The sequence below is a fragment of the Archocentrus centrarchus genome, unplaced genomic scaffold, assembly GCF_007364275.1.
Source record: "Archocentrus centrarchus isolate MPI-CPG fArcCen1 unplaced genomic scaffold, fArcCen1 scaffold_32_ctg1, whole genome shotgun sequence".
Classification (NCBI taxonomy): Eukaryota; Metazoa; Chordata; class Actinopteri; order Cichliformes; family Cichlidae; genus Archocentrus; species Archocentrus centrarchus.
In genome coordinates this window covers 2,045,862-2,065,640 of record NW_022060260.1, presented here as the reverse complement: position 1 = coordinate 2,065,640, position 19,779 = coordinate 2,045,862, and the positions used below count along the sequence as shown (strand labels likewise).

At 45.2% G+C, this 19,779-nt stretch overlaps 2 protein-coding genes across 2 annotated transcripts in view; one reads left to right on the top strand and one right to left on the bottom strand.

Annotated features, from left to right (window-relative positions):
• Positions 1-2,016: 2,016 nt before the first annotated feature.
• On the top strand, positions 2,017-3,186 carry gjd6 (gap junction protein delta 6). The gene has a single exon (XM_030724187.1). It carries the CDS (start codon positions 2,017-2,019, stop codon positions 3,184-3,186), a length of 1,170 nt encoding a protein of 389 aa, XP_030580047.1.
• Positions 3,187-5,450: 2,264 nt separating this feature from the next.
• Positions 5,451-19,779, bottom strand: part of sh3gl3a (SH3-domain GRB2-like 3a) — a 33,698-nt gene continuing 19,369 nt past the window's right edge. Inside the window, exons 2-11 of the mRNA XM_030724169.1 lie at positions 17,359-17,427; positions 16,963-17,035; positions 16,718-16,861; positions 14,759-14,892; positions 12,903-13,061; positions 12,470-12,573; positions 11,310-11,434; positions 10,621-10,653; positions 9,541-9,606; positions 5,451-8,695 (exon numbers count right to left, since the gene is read on the bottom strand). Coding sequence (XP_030580029.1) covers positions 8,493-8,695; positions 9,541-9,606; positions 10,621-10,653; positions 11,310-11,434; positions 12,470-12,573; positions 12,903-13,061; positions 14,759-14,892; positions 16,718-16,861; positions 16,963-17,035; positions 17,359-17,427 — 1,110 coding nt within the window. The 3' untranslated portion in view covers positions 5,451-8,492. The remainder of the gene's footprint in view (positions 8,696-9,540; positions 9,607-10,620; positions 10,654-11,309; positions 11,435-12,469; positions 12,574-12,902; positions 13,062-14,758; positions 14,893-16,717; positions 16,862-16,962; positions 17,036-17,358; positions 17,428-19,779) is intronic.

Genomic DNA, 19,779 nt, shown 5'->3' with positions numbered 1-19,779 from the left:
GTGTGTGTGTGTGTGTGTGTGTGTGTGTGTGTGTGTGTGTGTGTGTGTGTGTGTGTGTGTGTGTGTGCGCGCTACTTATTTATGCGACTCCATTGATTGTTCTGATGACTTTCTTGGCCAGGACACTTGTAAAAGAGATTTTTAATCTCAATAATCTTATTTTTTCCTGGTAAAATAAATAAAAAATAAAGATCTGTAAAGTCAAAATTACATTTTATTTTACTTTATTCCACATTTTCTCTTCACTGATATTTATTTTTTGGTGATGAAAGCAAATAAATCCTCCTCACACTGAAACCTCTTTTCCTCCTCAGCTTTTCTCTTTTTTGGATTTGAATCCATAGACAGGGTTCATATTCATACTGAGACACTATTCTAGAAGACATGGGCTCATAGATGTAGACTATGATGCACATATTCAGTTTTTGTGAGTGTGTGTGTGTGTATAGATGCATATTTTAAAAACTGAATGAATCCCTTTCATCAATGACAAGTATTCACTTCTTGGTGAATGCAGAAGGGAAAAAGCAGCAGGTTTGCGATCCCTGTTCTTAGACCATCTGTTTAGTGTTCGGTTCACATCTAAGCTTTTATGAAAAGATCCCTATTTGGCAAACCTAGGTGGAGAAACCTTTTAAAAGAACTGGAAGGTCTCGCAGGTGAAGCTGTGGGAGGAGCTGCCTTTGTCTCCGGATGGCAGGGGTTTCTCACCTGGTTGGCTGGCGGTCTGTTACTCTCCCTGTGGGGTCTTCTGCTGCCAGCTGGGCCCGTCTTTGGACCCGTCCTGTTTTCTCAATGTAAAATTTACATTAGGAAAACACACTGGATAAAGGCAGTTTGTGTACTGCATGTTTGTAAGAGCACAAAAATGGCTTTACTTTTGTAGCAAAAAATCACATTTTGTTAAAAATCTTCTGCCTTTTCCTTTTTCTTTTCACCTTTGTGGTGTTTCAGACTTTATTTGCACAAAAGCAGGTTAGTTGTGAGTAAAATGAGAAACACAAAAGTCCCAAACAGTGTGATTGTGTCACATGTAGAGGGGTTCAGGTGTTCTGAGAGGATTTATTTTGAATTATACCAAGGCCATCAACATATAAAGAGTTCAGTGACATTTCGTACCTCTGCCAAACTCTTCTGCTCATGTCAGAAATAGAAAATGTGCAGAGCTCTGAGACGGACTCACACGGGGCTTGCTGGGATTGTTTGAAGTAAAGAAAGGGGGTCAGTGAGCGTTTTATCTCGGGGACACGACGGTTTGATGCTAGCAGACCTTTCAAGGAGCTTTTTTTAAAACACAGATAAGAGGATTGGCAAGTGGCTCGAGGGGAGCAGCAAAAACCAGCTGCGGAGCAGAAAGCTGCACAGACTGACCCGTGGGCTGTCCTCAAGTTCGTTCTGATTCACTGTTTGCTCGTCATGCTTCCTGACACAGACGTCTTTGTGACTTTCTGAATGTGATGATCATGCATGTGACATGCACTGTTCATCTTTCAAAAACATGCCTCTCCATTAAAGGAGAGCCCGTCAGCTCTCAGAGGATTAATCTGTGAAGAATGCTCTATCAGCAGGCACTATCAGCAGCTCCTCCAGCAGAGGAAGGCTGATGTCTCTTGGGTTTAAAATGGATCCCGAGGACAAGAGAGGACTGAGCACGCCAAGTGACTCGTGTCAAGTGGACGTCCTTATCTCCCAAAGATGGGTGACTCTCTCTCTCCATGGCTCCGCTGCTCTGAAGGCAGCGCTAACGAGCACTCAGGCTCAGAGCGGTTGCTGGTTCAGAGAGTGAAGGAAGCTTTAGAGAAATGACAAACGAGAGTTTCTAGAGCCATGACTCCACTGTCATGAACAGAAGGTAGTGTAGGTGGGGTAGTGCAGCTCAGATCAAGTCTCTTTTGAGGAGGTCTTCGGTGTCAATAAACAGGGGAGGGGTTCAGGAGAGGTGGATCACTCTGGAGCAGACTGCTCCACTCCAGGCAGCTCGTCCCTCCTCGAGGCAGCCGGCAGCCACAGGCCACCATGACAGAGTGGACTCTGCTCAAGCGCCTCCTTGATGCCGTGCACCAGCACTCCACCATGATCGGGCGCCTGTGGCTCACAGTCATGGTCATCTTCCGGCTGCTGATCGTCGCCGTGGCCACCGAGGACGTGTACACTGACGAGCAGGAGATGTTCGTGTGCAACACGCTGCAGCCGGGGTGCTCCAACGTCTGCTACGACGCCTTTGCACCCATCTCCCAGCCTCGCTTCTGGGTCTTCCACATCATCAGCGTGTCCACGCCCTCACTCTGCTTCATCATTTACACGTGGCACAACCTGTCCAAGCACAACGCCACCCAGAGGCTGGGGCATGGGGCGGGCGACACCACAGGGCAGGGAGGCCCAGACGCAGAGCGAGGAAGCGGGCGAGAGGCCTACGATCGGAGCTGTGACTCAGACAGCTGCTCCGTCCAGTCCCACAAACACCTTGGTCACAGCCTGGCCAATGTGCTGGAGGGCATCACCGCCAAGGACCTCCAGAGGCTGGACCCCAAAAACACAAGCCAGGCCCGAGCATGCACCTTCAGGGAGGGGAGTGCAGAGGGTCATGCGGGCTCTGGAGGGGTTTTGTCCAAATGTTATATCTTCCACGTGTGCTTACGAGCCGTCCTGGAGGTGGGCTTCGTTCTGGCCCAGTGGAAGCTGTTTGGCTTCCGGGTGCCCGTCCACTTCCTGTGTACTTTGTCGCCCTGCAGGCAGCCGGTGGACTGCTACGTCTCCAGGCCCACGGAGAAGACCATCTTCCTGCTCTTCATGTTTTGTGTCGGGGTTTTCTGCATCCTGCTCAACCTGCTGGAGCTCAACCACCTGGGTTGGAAGAAGATCCGCTGGGCAGTGAGGCTGCGGGAGCGAGCGTCCTGGAGAGGATATGAAACCTTCCTTCCAGACAGCCACTCGTTCACATCTTCTTTAGGCTTCAGGGATGTGACCAGCACCACCTCGCTGCCCACTCTGAACTTGGTGGTGGGCCACCAGCCTGACTGGACCTGTGCTGTGAACTGTGGTAGGATGAAGGAGATGGAGCAGGTCAGAGAGAAAAGACCGGGGCACCCAAAGAGAGAGGCTGCCCATAAAGGAGAGAGGCAGCCTTTAAAGAGTAAGAGGGAGACCAGTGGGTCCAAACAGAGGAGTGCTGAGGTCTGGATTTAGCCTCTGGAGACACGACTGTCTTTATTTATACTGACACATGGATCTCACTCTGGATATATTAGAGTTCTCCAAAGACATCCAAACTGAAAGAAAAAAGAAATCTCGATCATTTCCTGAAATATGAACCCCACTAAATAAACACAATAAACAAACTGACACAGGAAGCTCAAATCTTTTGTGTAGGGCTCATCAAAAAAAAAAAAAATCATCCAAAATATTCACAGCATTGATTTTATTGCATTAATTTAAAAACAAAACAAGAATTTCCACTTGTGCTGTTTAGTTTTTATATAACTGTAAGAAAGTTGGCCGACAAACTAAAAACTCGTCCAGGCAGAGCCGTACAATCGCATCTGATATTTATCTATCTATAATATTTATTTAGTTTTTATTCTCTCTCTTTGCCTCGTCTGCATCTCTCCTGGCAGTAAAGACAAAAATACCACAGAGTGAGCAGTTTAATATCTGAGAAATATGCCAAACATCTGCAGCCTCTAAAATGACCTTTAACCTGAATCAACATCAGATTTGAACCTTTATGTAGGCTGAATTGAGCTCCATGAGCTATTTTAGTTTGATTTTATTAAATGCAAATGAGTTTTTTTATTTTTATGTTTTTCCACCCTGAACTAGGAGACCTGAAATCTAATATCTTCTTTTTCCAATCCTACTGATTAACATCAAACCTTTCACACCCTGCGTTTCGGAATCTCGTTGGACAGACGTTGTGGGAAAAAATGAATCCCGGGTTGAGGCTGACGCTGGGTGAGTCTTAAAGCCTGATTTTTAAGTTGGGATTTTTATGTGTCAGTTTGGGAACTTGCAGAAATTCATGTGAATGTTTTAAATACGTTGTGTTTACAATGAACTGTGAAGTACATAAACAGGAAGGCTGAGGGGAGCAAGGCTGCTGATTCATTTTAAACTATTTAAATTGTATTTAGAAAAACATTTAATAAATATTCTAATTCTGTGCAGACTGGTTTCTGTTTTTTTTTTTTTTCGGACACCAGCAACAATCTCCAGCTCCTCAGGATGGAAAAACTAATTTACAGGACAAACGTGTGGACGTGCTGCAGGGTTTTTGCTTCTGTTCAGACACACAGTGAGTGAGACGCTACAATAATTACAGAGAAGACCCAACAGTCAAAACGACCCCTGTGTGCAAGCACGTATAATTCCAGCCTCGGGCCGTGGCCTGCGTAGACCTGGAAGGCCGTGACCTTATTAGGCCTGAATTATGTTTGGGTCTTTGCAGGGCCTACGCACAATCCGTGTGAGCTGCGTCGACCTGACGTGTAGTTAAATTTCTCAACAGGTGAGCATCAAGTTACGTCATCGGGTTCAGAGGGGAATTCCTGTTACGGAGGTAGGACCGATGCAGAAGCATAACTCGGGCCTTAGAAAGGATGAGGCCCCTGCATTGGGACACACCCAAGGTGACCACAGTATCAGTGCAGTCCTCAGTTTCTCTGTCAGCTCCGCCCTCACCAATATTCAGATCATTTTTTTCTTGTAAATATGTGAGTTTTTCACTTAAATGTAAAATTTCAATCACCCATTTGTTCTCAATCGAATTCATAAAGCACATTTTAAAACAACTCTCATTGACCAAAGTGCTGTACGAAAGACAGTAATTCATAAATAATAAGGGAAAGAGATAAGAAACAAAATACACAGAGGGCTGGATCCGCTGGTAGGTGCTAAACATATACAGTCATGGCAGACAAGGAACAAATCAAACTCAAAATACCAGTGAATAAAAATAAGTTTTGTTTCCTGTCATGACTTAAATCTCACACTTATTTTCTTGGACGTCCATAGCACACAAACACGGTCCAGAGGTCCAGTTTAGGGACTCCAGTTAGCTGAGGTGAAGCCTAGCAGACAGCTAGCAGCTACAGCCACCTGGGTCATAATCCACCTGTCAGTCAGAGAGGCCACGCCCCTAATAATGCAAACTTTAAGGCTTAATCCAGTTTCAACAGGTGAGTTATAGAAACATTTTCTCCCTGAACAGCTGTTATGAAGGGGGAAATTATGCATAGAGACCAAAGCAGTTTCTGTATCAGCTGTAAATACGTTTATTTCTGCTGGAAAGTTTTAACATGGGAGTCTGTGGAGACTGAATCACTGCTGCCTCTGCTGGACACCAGACGAACTGCAGGTGTCGGAGCTCCTGTTTCAGCCTTTCAGCTGATCCTTGGGATGTCCAAATATAACAGATTAAAATGAATATACAAAGAAAACACACGAATGCCATCTCGATATTTACTTGTCATTTATTTACGTAATATATTTTTGGAATATATTCATTTACAACATCTATAAAACAACTTTTGCATAAATTATGCTACTGACAAAAATAAAACACAGAACTGTGACAGTGTCCTCTGCAGGGAAGTGGTTTGTACGATGAATACTGAGGAAAGACTGCAAAGGCAAACAGAGGTGTGTGTGGAGAGTATCTTAGTGTATCAAAGAGTCAGTTCTTCTTACTGTGGGAGTTTGAAGGCTAATCATGCACTCAACCCTAAGCCTGTAAACAAAACAAAACCTTTTGGATGCTTTTTTTTTTTTTTAATGATAAATGCATTTATTAAACATTTGTTTTTAAAAAAAGTCTTCTGTTTTGTGGAGACTGAATGCAGGGCTGAACCTTCAAGGACCCTCCTTTCTGTGGGTACTGTGACTTTAAGAACTCCCCAGTATCCAAAACTCATTATAACTGTAAATAATAAAAATCATCATGCAACATCTAAGAATCTGAGAGCTAACGGTAAGAATCCAACACATCTCCTTTATCAGATATAAAGTCGAGCTGGGCCACAGATGAAGAAAAGCTGAACTGAATCATTCAGGTTCAGATTAAAGACGTGTGTTCACATTATTACTAAGTCTGAGATAAAACTACACTCATAGTCGGGGGTGGGGGGTCAACCCGTCCTCTCTGCTGCAATAAGCGGCTCTCTCTGAACAGAAATACGGTTTTATCCACAGCTGCTTCGCTGTTTCTGAATCGCTCCTCAGTTCCTGTTGATGTTTCAAATTAAAAGCCTAACATCACGGATCACAGAGGTGGAATCTCATTTCTAGGATCTGTGGATTTATTGTTCTTGGTGAAATGCACCATGGGAGCTGTAGTTCACATTTACATTTTTGTAATATACACTAAAATGAATGAACCAGGCGGACTTCGTGGCTTCAGAAGCACAGCTCACCTGGTGTGTGATCCTCAGATCCTATAAAAAACTAACCTGTGCATATCTCTGTCAGAGGAGAGAAGCTGCGGCAGCAGAGACGAGAATGAGACGCGAGTTTGTCCTGAATGTGTCCAATAAACTGCTCCACACGGAGCACAGGTTGATTTTGCAGTCACAGAACATAAAAACAGGTTTCTTACTAAAGTATGAAACAGGGGGCCTAAACTAAAAAAGCAAAGAGAGGCCGGCTTCTGTTGGTTTGTCTTATTTGGTCACTCTAAACAGGCGGCCGCCACACAGGCCTTCACTTATCCTACAACCTATCACTATCTAACTGAATGAGCTTCACAGGTAACTTCCACAGACTGTCTACTTTAGGTTACGATGTGACAGCCGCTTGCTCCAATCTACATCACAGTACAGTACAATGAAGAGCTGTGGTTATAGAAATGTAGCATCGATGGTTTGAACTCCACAAACATGGATCCGATGTGGCTGTGAAAGAACTCAAAGTGCTGAAGAAGAGAAGGTAAAGGTGCGCGTCCTTAGACGCAGAAGGACGTGGAGGCTAAAGCTTCAGTGCAGCACAGACGACGGCTCAAAAAGCACCTTCAGACTGTCGGACAAGGCATCCGTCCCCGATCCTGATAACGCAACGTCACACAGAGTCAGAGCATGTAAACACAGACACACGTTCAGAGCGCCGCCGTTCACCTCCGGCCCTCCTGAACATGTAAGAGCACAGCAGGCGAACATGAAGAAGAGTTCAAACACAGACAGGCCGTCAGAGCTCTGCTGACCTCCTCCAGCCGAGAGCTGAGGGGGCCCGGAAAGTCACAAAATAATCCAGTGGAATGTCAGTGTGGAACCAAGGAACAACACAAATATTCAGCTTCACATTCTTGAAATATTGTGGCTTATAGAAGGTTTGGTTCTTGTAGTTTAGTCACCATTTCTGTCCATTATAGATATTGTGCTCATTAATTGCTGAGATCTGACAGCGTGGCAACGTGACGGCAACAAAAAAAAAAAAACCCCGTGGAGTCAGAGGAGCAGACGGCACGAGGAGGTCGGGAAAAATCCTCTCTCACAGATAAACACCGGATATAAACTCCATTATACACAACATGAAGACACTGAGGAGAAAAAAAAAGATTTAGTCATGAAACTGTGTTTGAACCTGGAAAGAAATATTTGAACTCTGGGATCCATAACTCATAAGAAACCTTATAGGAACACCACCATAAAGGCAGACAAACTCGGACTAACGGCGCTGCTCTGTGTGCAGCTCAGGGCCCGGACACATATTTAAATGTGATCCTGAGCCGAAACATCCCTGAAACCACCGCTGCTTGTGTTTCTTAATAATCCATAAAAACCTGTTCTGACCATCACCTCCACGGTTCAGACTCAGTGTGAAGTTATAAGTAAGGACAGAAATGATGCCAAAACTACAAAAATAAAACAGGAAGTAAGAATGAACTGGAATGAGATTTGGACAAACCTGTAAAAAAAACGAGGCTTGTGTTTGGCTTTTCACATTAAAACTATTTCTTTAACTGTCTTAAAAAATGAGCAGCGCAAATGAAGTTCCACTGAAATCCTCTGCGGTGCAGGCAGGAACCTCACTGAGTTACATTTCAAAATAAAAGCACTTTCACCTGTGGGTGGTGGGTGTAAATTTGGGTGAAAGGAAGCTGATTTGTAATGTTTTGTTTGCTTGTGACACATTTAATCAAAAAGCTTCAAACGTGACTACAGCAGAAAAAAAGTGGCCATAAAGCGAAGAAATGTTTGTAGTGGTCAACGACGCCGTCAGGAGACCCGGCGGCGGGGGTGGACGGTGGGGGGAGCAACAGTTTGATGGCCTGGGTCAGACGCAGACCAGGCAGAGTGTCCCGTTAAAGGCTCGGGTTTCAGTTCAAGTTCACAAATATCAACCGGAAATCAAAGTAAAGGAGACGTTTCAGCTGAGAGGAAACATCATCTCTGTGGCTTGGCTTGAAAATCAGAAACTGAACTCGTTTCCAGCTCCGGGACGATCCGCCGCGCGCCTTCACGCCGGAGTCGGGCCGAGGAGGGAGTCTGAGGAGGCCTCGCTCTTCACTGAGGCAGGGGGACGATGACTTCCACGTAGTTGATGGGGAAGAAGCCGGACTCGCCGTTGATCATGCCCTCGTACCAGTTCTCGTCTATCTGGTTGGTGAGGATGATGATGTCGCCTTCTTTGAAGCCCAGCTCGCCCTCGTTCTCCGGCTCAAAGTCATAGAGGGAGCGACAGCAGGGCTGATCCAAAACCTCCGACTCTGCAGACAGACAGGAAAACTTTATTTAAAGAAGTCCTGATAAAGAGGCGGGGCTCAAATCATCTGACTGAACATGGTACAAAGATCCTTCCTCCCTTCACTGCGTCCGCTCCCTTACTTTCTGACTCTCATTCTCTTTTCTTTATGACCATCCTTCTCTCCTTTGTTTCCTTCTCTCGCTTTCATTCTTCCTTCCTTCCTTTCCTTCATACCTGCTTCTTTCTCTCCCTTTCCTTCATTTCTTTTTCTTTTGGTCTTTCCTTCTTACCATTGTCTCCATCTCCTCTGTCTCTCTTTCTGTCCTTCATTCTTTCTAACTCCTTCCTTCCCGGCACTCGACAGCCCCTCCCTCAGGCCTGGTACACCTGGTCTGAGTGAGGTTACTGGATTTATGGATTCCTTCTTCATGTGTGTCCTTTGAATCTCACCCTCAGCCAGGCACACAAACCCGCCCAAATTGATCTCATTTATTGTGAGATGTTCCACCAGGCGTGGATCACAGCATCACAGGACCTTTTCCTGTGCCCCTGTCCCAACTTTTTTAAATGAGCAGAAAAAAACCCAATCAAATCTCTCAGTTTCACCATCTGCTGTTTTTGGACTAGTTTCCTCAGTGATAACACCGAGCCGTCTCAGTGACCTCTGAGGAAACTCTGTCCACAGATGAAGACCCTGAGATGAAGGTGAAAGCTCTGGAAAACATCAGGTTAACCTGATGTTTCAAGTTTGGTCAGCCCAAAACATTTACTGTGTTTTTGTTGCATATTAAAACATAATCCCATCGGTGGATGCAAAGGCCTGCTGCTCACAGATGTGGACGCTGATTCGGTGTGTGTGTTACTCACGCTGAATGTTGCCGTTGGTAGCGGGGCTGTCGGGCCATGACAGTGGGACAGATGTTATATGATCAGCTGGATGAGATATGAAGACAGATGGAGATGGCAGTGAGCACAAAACACAATGAGAGGAAATGATGACAATATCACTAAGACAGAGCAGAGTACCACTGTAGAGTCTGACTTCTACCAACAGAGGGCAGCAACACATTGACAACAAAGCTGAGGTGACTTGGAAATGCAGAACAGGTGAGTTTAAAGGGAAAACCTGAAGCTTTCTGATAAATATTTGTACTCCAAGTGCCAGAGAAGATAATCAAGTGTTGGGATTGCACTAAATAACTAATAAAAACTGGACCAGGCAGCATGCAGAGGTCTACAAACACCTGCAGCTGTCTTAGTGTTTCCTCATTTTTATTCACTTCCTCCCTTCATGCATCAGTTTGTTTCTCTTAACAAATTCTCCTGTTTTTACAGTTTTTTCAGGAATTCTCCACTTTTGTTCTTTGTCTCCATCTCTTCTTCCTTCATTCGTTCTCCCTCTCTTTTTCTGTCCTTCCATCCTTCCCTTTTCTCCCTGTCTTGCTTTCTCTTCTTCTCTCCCCTTTTCCTGTTATTTCTCTCTCTTCTGTCTCTTTCCTGTCTTTTCTTCCTTCCTCCTGAGCCCAGCTCTCTTATTACACTTAAAAGTGGCTCATTATTTTTTACAGGCCAGTGGTTCTATAATTGTTTCAGTACTTAAGCTAAAGGTGACAAACTGTAGCTGAACTCTGGTAATTAAAGATAAATGAAGAGATAAACTGACCCTGTGGACGGCCAACGAGACATGCTGCTTCTTAACTCAGAGCTGTTTCTGAAATATTAATGCAGTTCAAATATCATTGAGCTCCATTTTTGTAACTAGAAAGTTTTCAGGAAGCTCACAAAGTGACAGATCAGCAGTTAGGATGCTGAAGGACGGAAACAGGTGAGACGAGTGCAGAGTGATTAAACATGAACATGAACAGGTGATGCTGTCTTCACTTTAGGTCTGAATATGAGAAAAGAGTGTGTGTGTGTGTGGGGGGGGGTGCATAAAGGGATACCTACTTTTCCCATTGACTGTGTGGCTGATCTGCGTATCTGTAACAACAGAAGAAAAACTGTGGAACTCAAAACAGAAACAGATTAAACACAGACAGAGGGACAGAGGGTCAGACAGAGGGACAGACGGAGGGAGGGACAGACAGACAGAGGGAAAGACGGAGGGACAGACAGACAGAGGGACAGACGGAGGGAGGGAGGGACAGACAGACAGACGGACAGAGGGACAGACAGAGGGACAGACGGAGGGAGGGACAGACAGACAGAGGGACAGACGGAGGGAGGGACAGACAGACAGACGGACAGAGGGACAGACGGAGGGAGGGACAGACAGACAGAGGGACAGAGGGAGGGAGGGACAGAGGGCCAGACAGACAGAGGGAGGGAGGGACAGAGGGTCAGACAGAGGGAGGGACAGACAGACAGAGGGACAGACGGAGGGAGGGACAGACAGAGAGAGGGACAGACGGAGGGAGGGACAGACAGACGGAGGGAGGGAGGGACAGACAGACAGAGGGACAGACGGAGGGAGGGACAGACAGACAGACGGACACAGGGACAGACGGAGGGAGGGACAGACAGACAGAGGGACAGACGGAGGGAGGGACAGACAGAGGGAGGGAGGGACAGACAGACAGACGGACACAGGGACAGACAGGGAGACAGACAGAGGGAGGGAGGGACAGACGGAGTACCGGTGGACTTGAGCGAGGAGCTGTAGGACAGGCCGTTGTGCTGGTTGTTGTCCAGCGCCTCGATGCTGCTCCTGATCGACTTTGGTCTGAACTCCCTCCTGGGCCGGCTGCTGCCCGTGGAAATCCTGGAGGAGGAGAATGAGGAAGGTTCCCAATCAAAGTGGACATTTCCTCTCCAGCTGCACGCAGGAAACACTGGACGGGAAACATCCGCGCTTTTTGAACTTCGTATCATTTCAACATATTTTAGCGGTTTTTAAGCCATTTATTGTACTTCCTGAATTACTGGGCTGTTTTACTTTATGTTCATATTCAGCCTTTTATAGCACTTTGGACTAGATTTAGGTTTTTCTTTATTGAGCTCTATTGAGTTTATTTCATTTTACTTTCCCTGTTTCATTGAGCTCCTCTCTTTTGTATAATTTCTACCTTATTGAGCTTTTTGTCTATTTTATTGAGGTATTCTATTTGATTCTATTTTTGTTTTAGTTTTGAATTTCCAGAACTTTGGAATAAATAAAATATATCTTATCTCCTCTCAGTGAAAATGCCCATCAAATCAGATATCAGACTCCATTTATGCTTCAGGGTTTCCACTTTGCTCTTTAACATGTCAAAGAAGAAGAAGTCGTTTCCTCGATTAAACCGTATAGTTCTTGTTCTGCTGTGTACTGAAGTGTAAAGTTGAGCTACAGAAACAGGAAACAGACGTTTTGGGTGCTCTGACCACTGAAGCTGTGGACCCTGTGACAGCTGACGATGCCACAGATGTTGTAAAAGAGACGAGCGACACTCAGAAAGTCTTGAATCAAATTTATGGGTTGTCACATCCTCAAAGAGCCAACGAGCAGCTGTAAGTGGAAAACATCGAGCAGAGCAGAGCTTTAGGACAGTTTGAGGAAAGTTTAGATTAAATGTGATTTCATGTATTCATTATGTGAATTAGCACAGCGATTGTCCAGCACTCTGGTGGGAGGAGCCACGTGGCAGAAGAATAAACTTTATTGGGACAAAGGCTACCTCAGGTTCACTGCTGACAGGTGTGCTTGTTCACAGCCGCTCTCAGTGAAACGACTTCCTGAAGAGCAGGAAGAGGCGGAGCGCTCGGAACGCTGCGCAGATCCCCCTGGAGCCCAGCCGAGGAGCAGCAGCTCTCTTACCTCCTCTGCAGCTTCCCGCTGAGCTCCTCCAGGATCTCACACGACTGCTGGTGGTACTCCAACGTCGCCTTGATCAGCGCCGACAGCTGGTTCACCTGCTCCACCTGGTGGCCACGCCCCCAAACACACACGCAGAAACACGCACACACGGACATAAACTTACTCCCCAGCAAAGCAGCTGAAAACAGACGGATCAGGAACGAGAATAAAAAGTCTCCGATTTCTTTGGGATTGAAATGGAAAACAGGAGTGATTAGGATGTTCTGTAGAAGGCTTCGGTCTTCTGTTTGGACCTTTAGTTCGGTATTTTAGTTAGTGTTAACTTACAGGTAGAAAAAACTTCTGACTCAACATTACAGGACACGATGAAACAATAAGAGCATCTCTCACATTTGAAATCTTCCTTATAACCCATGTCTTTATCCCCTCTTACATCATTCTCCAAGAAGTTGAACATGCTCCTCTCGGCCAGGTCTTTGCTTTCCTTAAACTTCTCCACGGCCTGCCGGATCTCCTCCTCTGGGATTTTCCCCTGACGTTTCTTCTTATAGTCGAAGTCTAATCTGCGACCCTCCAGCTTCTTCAGGTGATGCTGCGAACAACAGGAACACGTCAACAGGAAGCACTTCACCCCCACCACCAAATAACAGCTTGCAAGCATACTTGAATACACCGTATGACACACATGGGATACGGAGAGTTAGGCTTGCAAGAAAATGCAGATAGTGATTCATATTCTCATTGATCTTTGCACATTTTTAGATATTATTCATTCTTTTCGGTCCAATGCCATCTGTGATCTGTGTGTACAAGACTGATAACATTATAGTGTGTTTCTCTAAAATCACCCTGAACACAACCTATTGGACTGTTTCATGGCTGAAGAGGTTTGGTGTGGAGGCGAAGTGACCCAGGTGCATGCAGGTGGAGGTTACAACTGGCAGCTCAAATAAGGCTAAACAACATGTCAAACACGCCTTCACTGGGGGCTGGACTCAGTCAGGGCTGTCCCTCGTGTGATCGCCGATGGACAGGAGGACCTCACGGGGTAGCCGGAACGAAGAAGGTATCTGCTGTGGGAACCTCAGAACTGCTTTGTTGCAGTTTCTGTTGGCATCATCAGAAACTGACCTTCGTCTGAGGCGGTGCACCTCTGTGGGAAAGCAGTGGATTGCTGCCTCTGGGATGACACTGTTGCCCCAAGTAAGGAAGTATCTCGGGATCTTTTCGGTGCAGCGTGAGATGGACTGGAGCATTGGTGCTGTTTCTGCAGTGATGTGTGCGTCAGTTTCAGTTTACCAGTCGATCTACGTTCACCATGAGATCCGCTTAGTAACTGAAAAAATACGGTGCCTGAAATGAGTTTCCTGTGAAGGGTGTCCGGGCTCAGCCTTATGCTTGTTTCATGCTTGAGTGGGTGTAGCATCTACCTGCAGAGTGCGCTTGCTGTCGATGGAGGCGGTGTACAAAATATGCGGTACAACCGGCCTGCGGGCGACTCTAGCTTGTGCTGCTGCTGGTCCGTCTGTGAGCTACAGAGAAGAGCGAAGTTCTCACATACAGAGCTGAAGTGAAACAATGAAAAGTGTCACTGCAGCTGCTGTCTGTGATTTTCATGCTGTATTTATTTTTTTTAATCTCTGATAGTTTTTCCTGTACTTCTCCCGTTCCCGGTGAACTTTGCTGTCACTCCAATCCCTGCGCCAGCCCACTTGTCAGCCAATCAGTGTTCGACTGACGCACAGGTCATCTGCATCCAGCGATGTGCGGTTGGGATTTTGGAGGACTGCATGGGTGAAAACCCTTCTCTGCTCGCGGTCCGAATGGAAACGTGTACCCAGGTGGACACATTTGTAGGACCATAAGTAACACTTTAAAGACGGGGTGAAGAGCTCGGAGTATTCTAGAGCCCAGAATTCACTGGCAGCACATCGTGATCCCCCAGGAGGAACTCGTAAATGTTTGGATGAACTTTGGATGAACAGAAGAAAGTGGATGGATGGATTATTATTCCATCTTTTTGCGGTACATCAAAGCAGCCGTACTGTCTGCATTCTTGGAATACAGTGGATGTAAAATGAGCTGACTGGCAGATTTCAAACTGTTTTGTAAATTCGTTGCAAAAATCTTGGCACATATTTGAAGTGTTGTCACACTTCTGGTGTGTTGCAAAGGCCGTCAGCAGTAAGAGAACCTCATAGTCTCTCATACAGTAGTTTGTCTCTCCTGCCAGATGGTGCATGTGTAGCTGTGTTGTTAAGTTTGAGCCCTCAGGTGGCTGCAATTTACCGTGATCTCTTTAAGGTCTTTGTCCTGTAGATTCTGCAGGGGGTCAATAAAGTTTTGCTTGACATTTATGTCCAGAGAGTCCTTCACATCTGCCATCTGCCTCATGGCCTCGCCCATATCCACCAAAGCACATCCTGCAGGACAGGAAGAGACAGCAAATCTAATGAGCATCACAGGAACGCTGCACATCTCTGAGTTACTGTTTGGACAGAATGTGCTAAACTGTTACTGCAGTTATCAAAAAAAGTGCCAAAGAGGCAGGAAAGCTTGCACGTGAACAGTCCACCAAGTTACGGTAACAGTTCATTTCAACACTGACAAACGATCTACTGAAAGCGGTGAGAGACGAGGAGATGAGGGAGCGAGGCACGGGAAGGCGCAGCAGAGGGAGAATCCACACGTTCAGAGAGGAAAGCTCAATTTCTTTAAATCCTGACCTCAAAAAAGAGCAACTTTATATAAAAGATGGAGGCAGACACCCACTGGCTGACAAAGTCACGTTTTGAAGCGGAGTTTTCATAGTCAACATCTTGGTGTTGTAATGTGATGAGTGTGGTGGATCTGAAAACGAGGGACACTGCACACTCATTGGCTCGTGACTTGGTTGATGATTTGGCTCCTTTCTCACTGTAATTGCCTTCATTTCAAAAACAAACATCACGTTGTTACGATAAGATTTGAAAGTAGGAACTGAGACCATAAAGTGTTGAGATTAAGGGAGCCAAGGACCTTTTCACACAGACGTCTATACAACCTGAGGAATCGCCCCCTGCTGGCCATTAGAAGGCACACTTCACTTACGGTACGCCCATCTTTCACATACAGTCTGTGGATCCTGCATGTTTTTATTAAAGTCAAAGAAAAGAATCTGACATTCACTGACGCTTAAACCACAACATTTTAAGATCCGAGCATTAATCTAACATACTTCATATGAACAGCTGCATCCAGAAATAAAGGCACAACAGCCGTCATAAAGTTCATTTGTGATTTTTGCGCACTGTGCAGGTTTAAATATGGACCAGTCTTTGTATGGAACAGCTTCCTCACAGTAAAAACTAACTTTACTTACATCTACCGTCTGTATACATCTTGTATTAGGCAGCTGCACTCCATGTGAATTTTGCTCTGCAGGTCTCAGCAGCAAATTCTCTCCCAAAAATTTGCACAATGAAAGAGAAACTCCTACAAATGCACCTGCAAACTTCAATTCAGTTTGATTTATATAGCGCCAAATCACAACAGTCGCCTCAAGGTGCTTTTATATTGTAGGTAAAGACCCTACAATAATACAGAGAACACCCAACAGTCAAAACGACCCCCTATGAGCAGCACTTGGTGACAGTGGGAAGGAAAAACTCCCTTTAACAGGAAGAAACCTCCAGCAGAACCAGGCTCAGGGAGGGGGGGTCATCTGCTGAGGGGGGAGAGACAGGACAAAAGACATGAGAAGGATTTTAAATTCTATTCTAGATTTAACAGGGAGCCAATGAAGAGAAGCCAATATGGGAGAAATCTGCTCTCTCTTTCTAGTCCCTGTCAGTACTCTAGCTGCAGCATTTTGGATCAGCTGAAGGCTTTTCAGGGAGCTTTTAGGACAGCCTGATAATAATGAATTACAATAGTCCAGCCTAGAAGTAATAAATGCATGAATGAGCTTTTCAGCATCACTCTGTTTCTAATTTTGGAAATAGTTAATATGTTTAATATGTGCACTTATTTAATGGCAGTCTTGTGGGAATGGGGTCTAACAGACACCCTGATAGTTTGGAGGATGTAATTATTGACATTACCTCAGAGATCAATTGCACACAGATAACTGTGTCCACGCCTTCGTGTTGGTACATTTTTACTGTACCTATTTAACAAATCCCACCAACAGTGTTTTCTGTGCTGGCACAGCTAAATCTTGCTCTGCCTATAAAAGTCTCTCTGCAGCTGTTATCTTAGAGTTGGTACCAAACAAAGAGTCCGCTCCCAGTTCATGGCCGTAGCGCAGCATGCAGTCACCCAGCAGGCCTTCGGTCTGAGGGTAGCCGGTGGTCTTCACCTGCCCTCGGATCTTGGACACCGTGTTCAGCATGTTAAGTTTGGCTCGAGACGCTGCAGAGGAAAAAGAATGAAAGGCATACAGGTTTCAGTTTGTTTGTTGTAGAGAAAGCTCCAAGAACAGCAAACACAGAGGAAAATAAGGCGTCTCGTACCTGGGTTAGGCTGCAGGTATTCTGTTGTTTTGGACAGGAGGTCAAACACTAACTTGTTGGTCACCTCCATTTTCTGATGGGCATACAAAGTTGCAGTTAAATATCAGAAGGACATCTGAAACATTTAATTTATTTAATGGTTCAGTTTTCCAAGCTGAGTTCCTCGTTAAGGTTCTAGCTGGTATCTTTAAATATGTGTAACCTTTAGCACCGGATCAAATAAACCTGAAGGCTCCGAGTGAACTAACACGTCCCCAAAGAACTGTTCCTAATACATTTTTAATCAGCTGAAGATGAGGGGACACTTTTCTCCTGTCTGTATGGTGTGAAATCACTAAAGTACAACCGCCCGTCAGACTCCTTCAAGGTGGCCATGAACACCTGTGCTGAGCTCACCCTCTCCATCTCTGTGAAGTCTTCATCGAGCTTCGTCCCCTCGGCCCCGCTGATCTTCTCACTGAGAAGCTGCACAGAGAGAGAGCAGACAGAGTGATGGAGGACTGAAAGCACAGAGAACAGAAACCTTTCTACACCAGCTCATTTATCTATCAATTAATCCACCTTTGTGCTTTTTATGGTGAGATAAAAACTGAGCAGCGTTAATAAATAGAAGGTTGTATGCCTTAATCCTGCATTCTTTCTAGTGTCCAGCAGGGGGCGACTTCACTGGCTGTAAAAAGTGATCCATTGAAGTCTGACAAAATGAGCCCCCACCCCACCTGATCTGAGCTCAGTAATGACTTTCCTGATGAGTCTTATTAAATAAAATGTGCTTCTCATTTCATAAATTACGGTCCCATTTTGAGGAAACTGAGGATAAATGAGGGAATGACCGACGTTCATCACATCTGGCTTTAAAAAACCAAGATGGTGACAGACCGTGGCTCCGGTACCTCAGTCCACATACACGATAAAAACGGGCTTTTCTGTGTAGGTGGTTTATCTAAAACGACCGTGGAAAGAATCCGTCCACCTGCTGCTAATGCCCATATTCTGTGTCCATATCTTACTTTCAAACTTTAAGCCAGCAATAACCATTTCTGATGGAAATACTGGACGATATTCACTGGGAATCTCGGTGTAGCTTCTAGTTGTATGTTTTCACTGCTGCCATCTTTATGGTGTTTGTTGCAGCTCACACTTTGTGCAGCACGTTGTGTTTCCACCTAGAACGAGATGTGCTAAATGAAGTTTTGCTGGCTTGAGTTTCAATTTAAACGGAGCCGTATCCGAGTAAAGCCCAGATCACGTCCCAGCCGTTGTTCCATTAATCACCGTTTAACATCTCTGGGATTTAGCTGAGGGTGACATCATCCTCACAATCTGTCCTCCTGCCGTTGAAGAGTAGCTGAGCAGAAACATGAACATCCTGCACCAGCACAGATCTGCTTCTGCTGAATCATAAATGCATTTTTATTTTGAATGTGAGTTCAAACATGTTCCCTGGTGGTTCATATCAAGTCCCACATCAGGTGACATCTTTGTTTGAAGCAGGTTTATGTGCTGCCGTCCTGTAATTCCATATTTTCTGACTCCACAGGAACGAACTGACTACAGTCGGAGCCTTTTTTCACAGCAGGAACTGATGAAATGTGTCATACAACATAAATTTAATGTTGACAGTAACAGTGCTCTTATTTTAGAGAAATATTATTCCGAACATTCAGTTGGACAAAAACAAGTAGATCAATTAAAATGCACATTTACATTATAAATTATTAGAAGAGCAGAGAAAAATATTATGTAATGAAGGCTAGTGCATGAAGTTGGTGCCCAGCTCATTTTAAAGTACATGAAATGCCAGAATGACAGTACTATAAAGTAAAAAGTACGAGCATAAAAACTGTGTACTCCGCTGCGGTGCTCATACTGCAGTAAAACCACTGACCCGGCATGCTTTCAGAAACAGGGGAACACGGAGGCTTTGACAGCATTCCTGCACCAGGACACAAAGTCTCTGAACACAAACAGTGAAATAATGCTCACAGATTTAGGGCAGTGGGTCATTTGGGCAGCAAACCTCACACTGCAGGTTCTTCTGACCTGTATTACTGTGATTCACAGTTCAGTTTTGGATGAACTGACTTTAATGTCAATCTGATTCATGCATTTTATTTTTCTGCATATGTGTGCTGATCCCACGTCTGTTTTCCTTTATTTCCAAAGGCCATTTAAATCCTCATCTAATAAAAACCAAACGGCATGTTTAAAACACCAGAACTCAGCGTTCTTGAAAATGTGCTTCCAGTGTGAGAGTCCAAACAAAACTATGAGGCTTTCCTGCAGCAGCAGCTCAGGAAAAACTATCTGCAATCGGCACACCAACACACACCAATCAGCAGCCCCGTTAAAATAACAATCAACAGGGAAATACGACGTGGGAGGATTTCAGGCTCAACCCAGGAACAGAAACGAGACCTGAGTCAACATGACCGGTGCTGTGTGGGGAGGAAATCGCACGCATGAAGGGAAATTCAGGATTAATGAGGCCGCTGTGGCAGGTAGAGCGTGCTGCCCACCTCAGAGATGTCATCACGAGGAGGGATTCTCTGTTCAGCTGCATTTTTCAATATCGTAGATAATAAAATGTACACAAGTATGATAACGAAACACTGCTACAGTCCGAGTTACAGCTAACATTTATTCTTACATCAGGCATCAACCTCCAGCACTGAAGTGCCAAAACCTGCAGTTCCTCTGCAGTCCAGCAGGGGCGCCACAGTGAGTCAGTCCCCATAGACTCCCATGTTAAAGCTCTCCAGCAGAAATCAACATGTTTACAGCCTGATTCAGAAGCTGCTTTGGTCTCTGTGGATA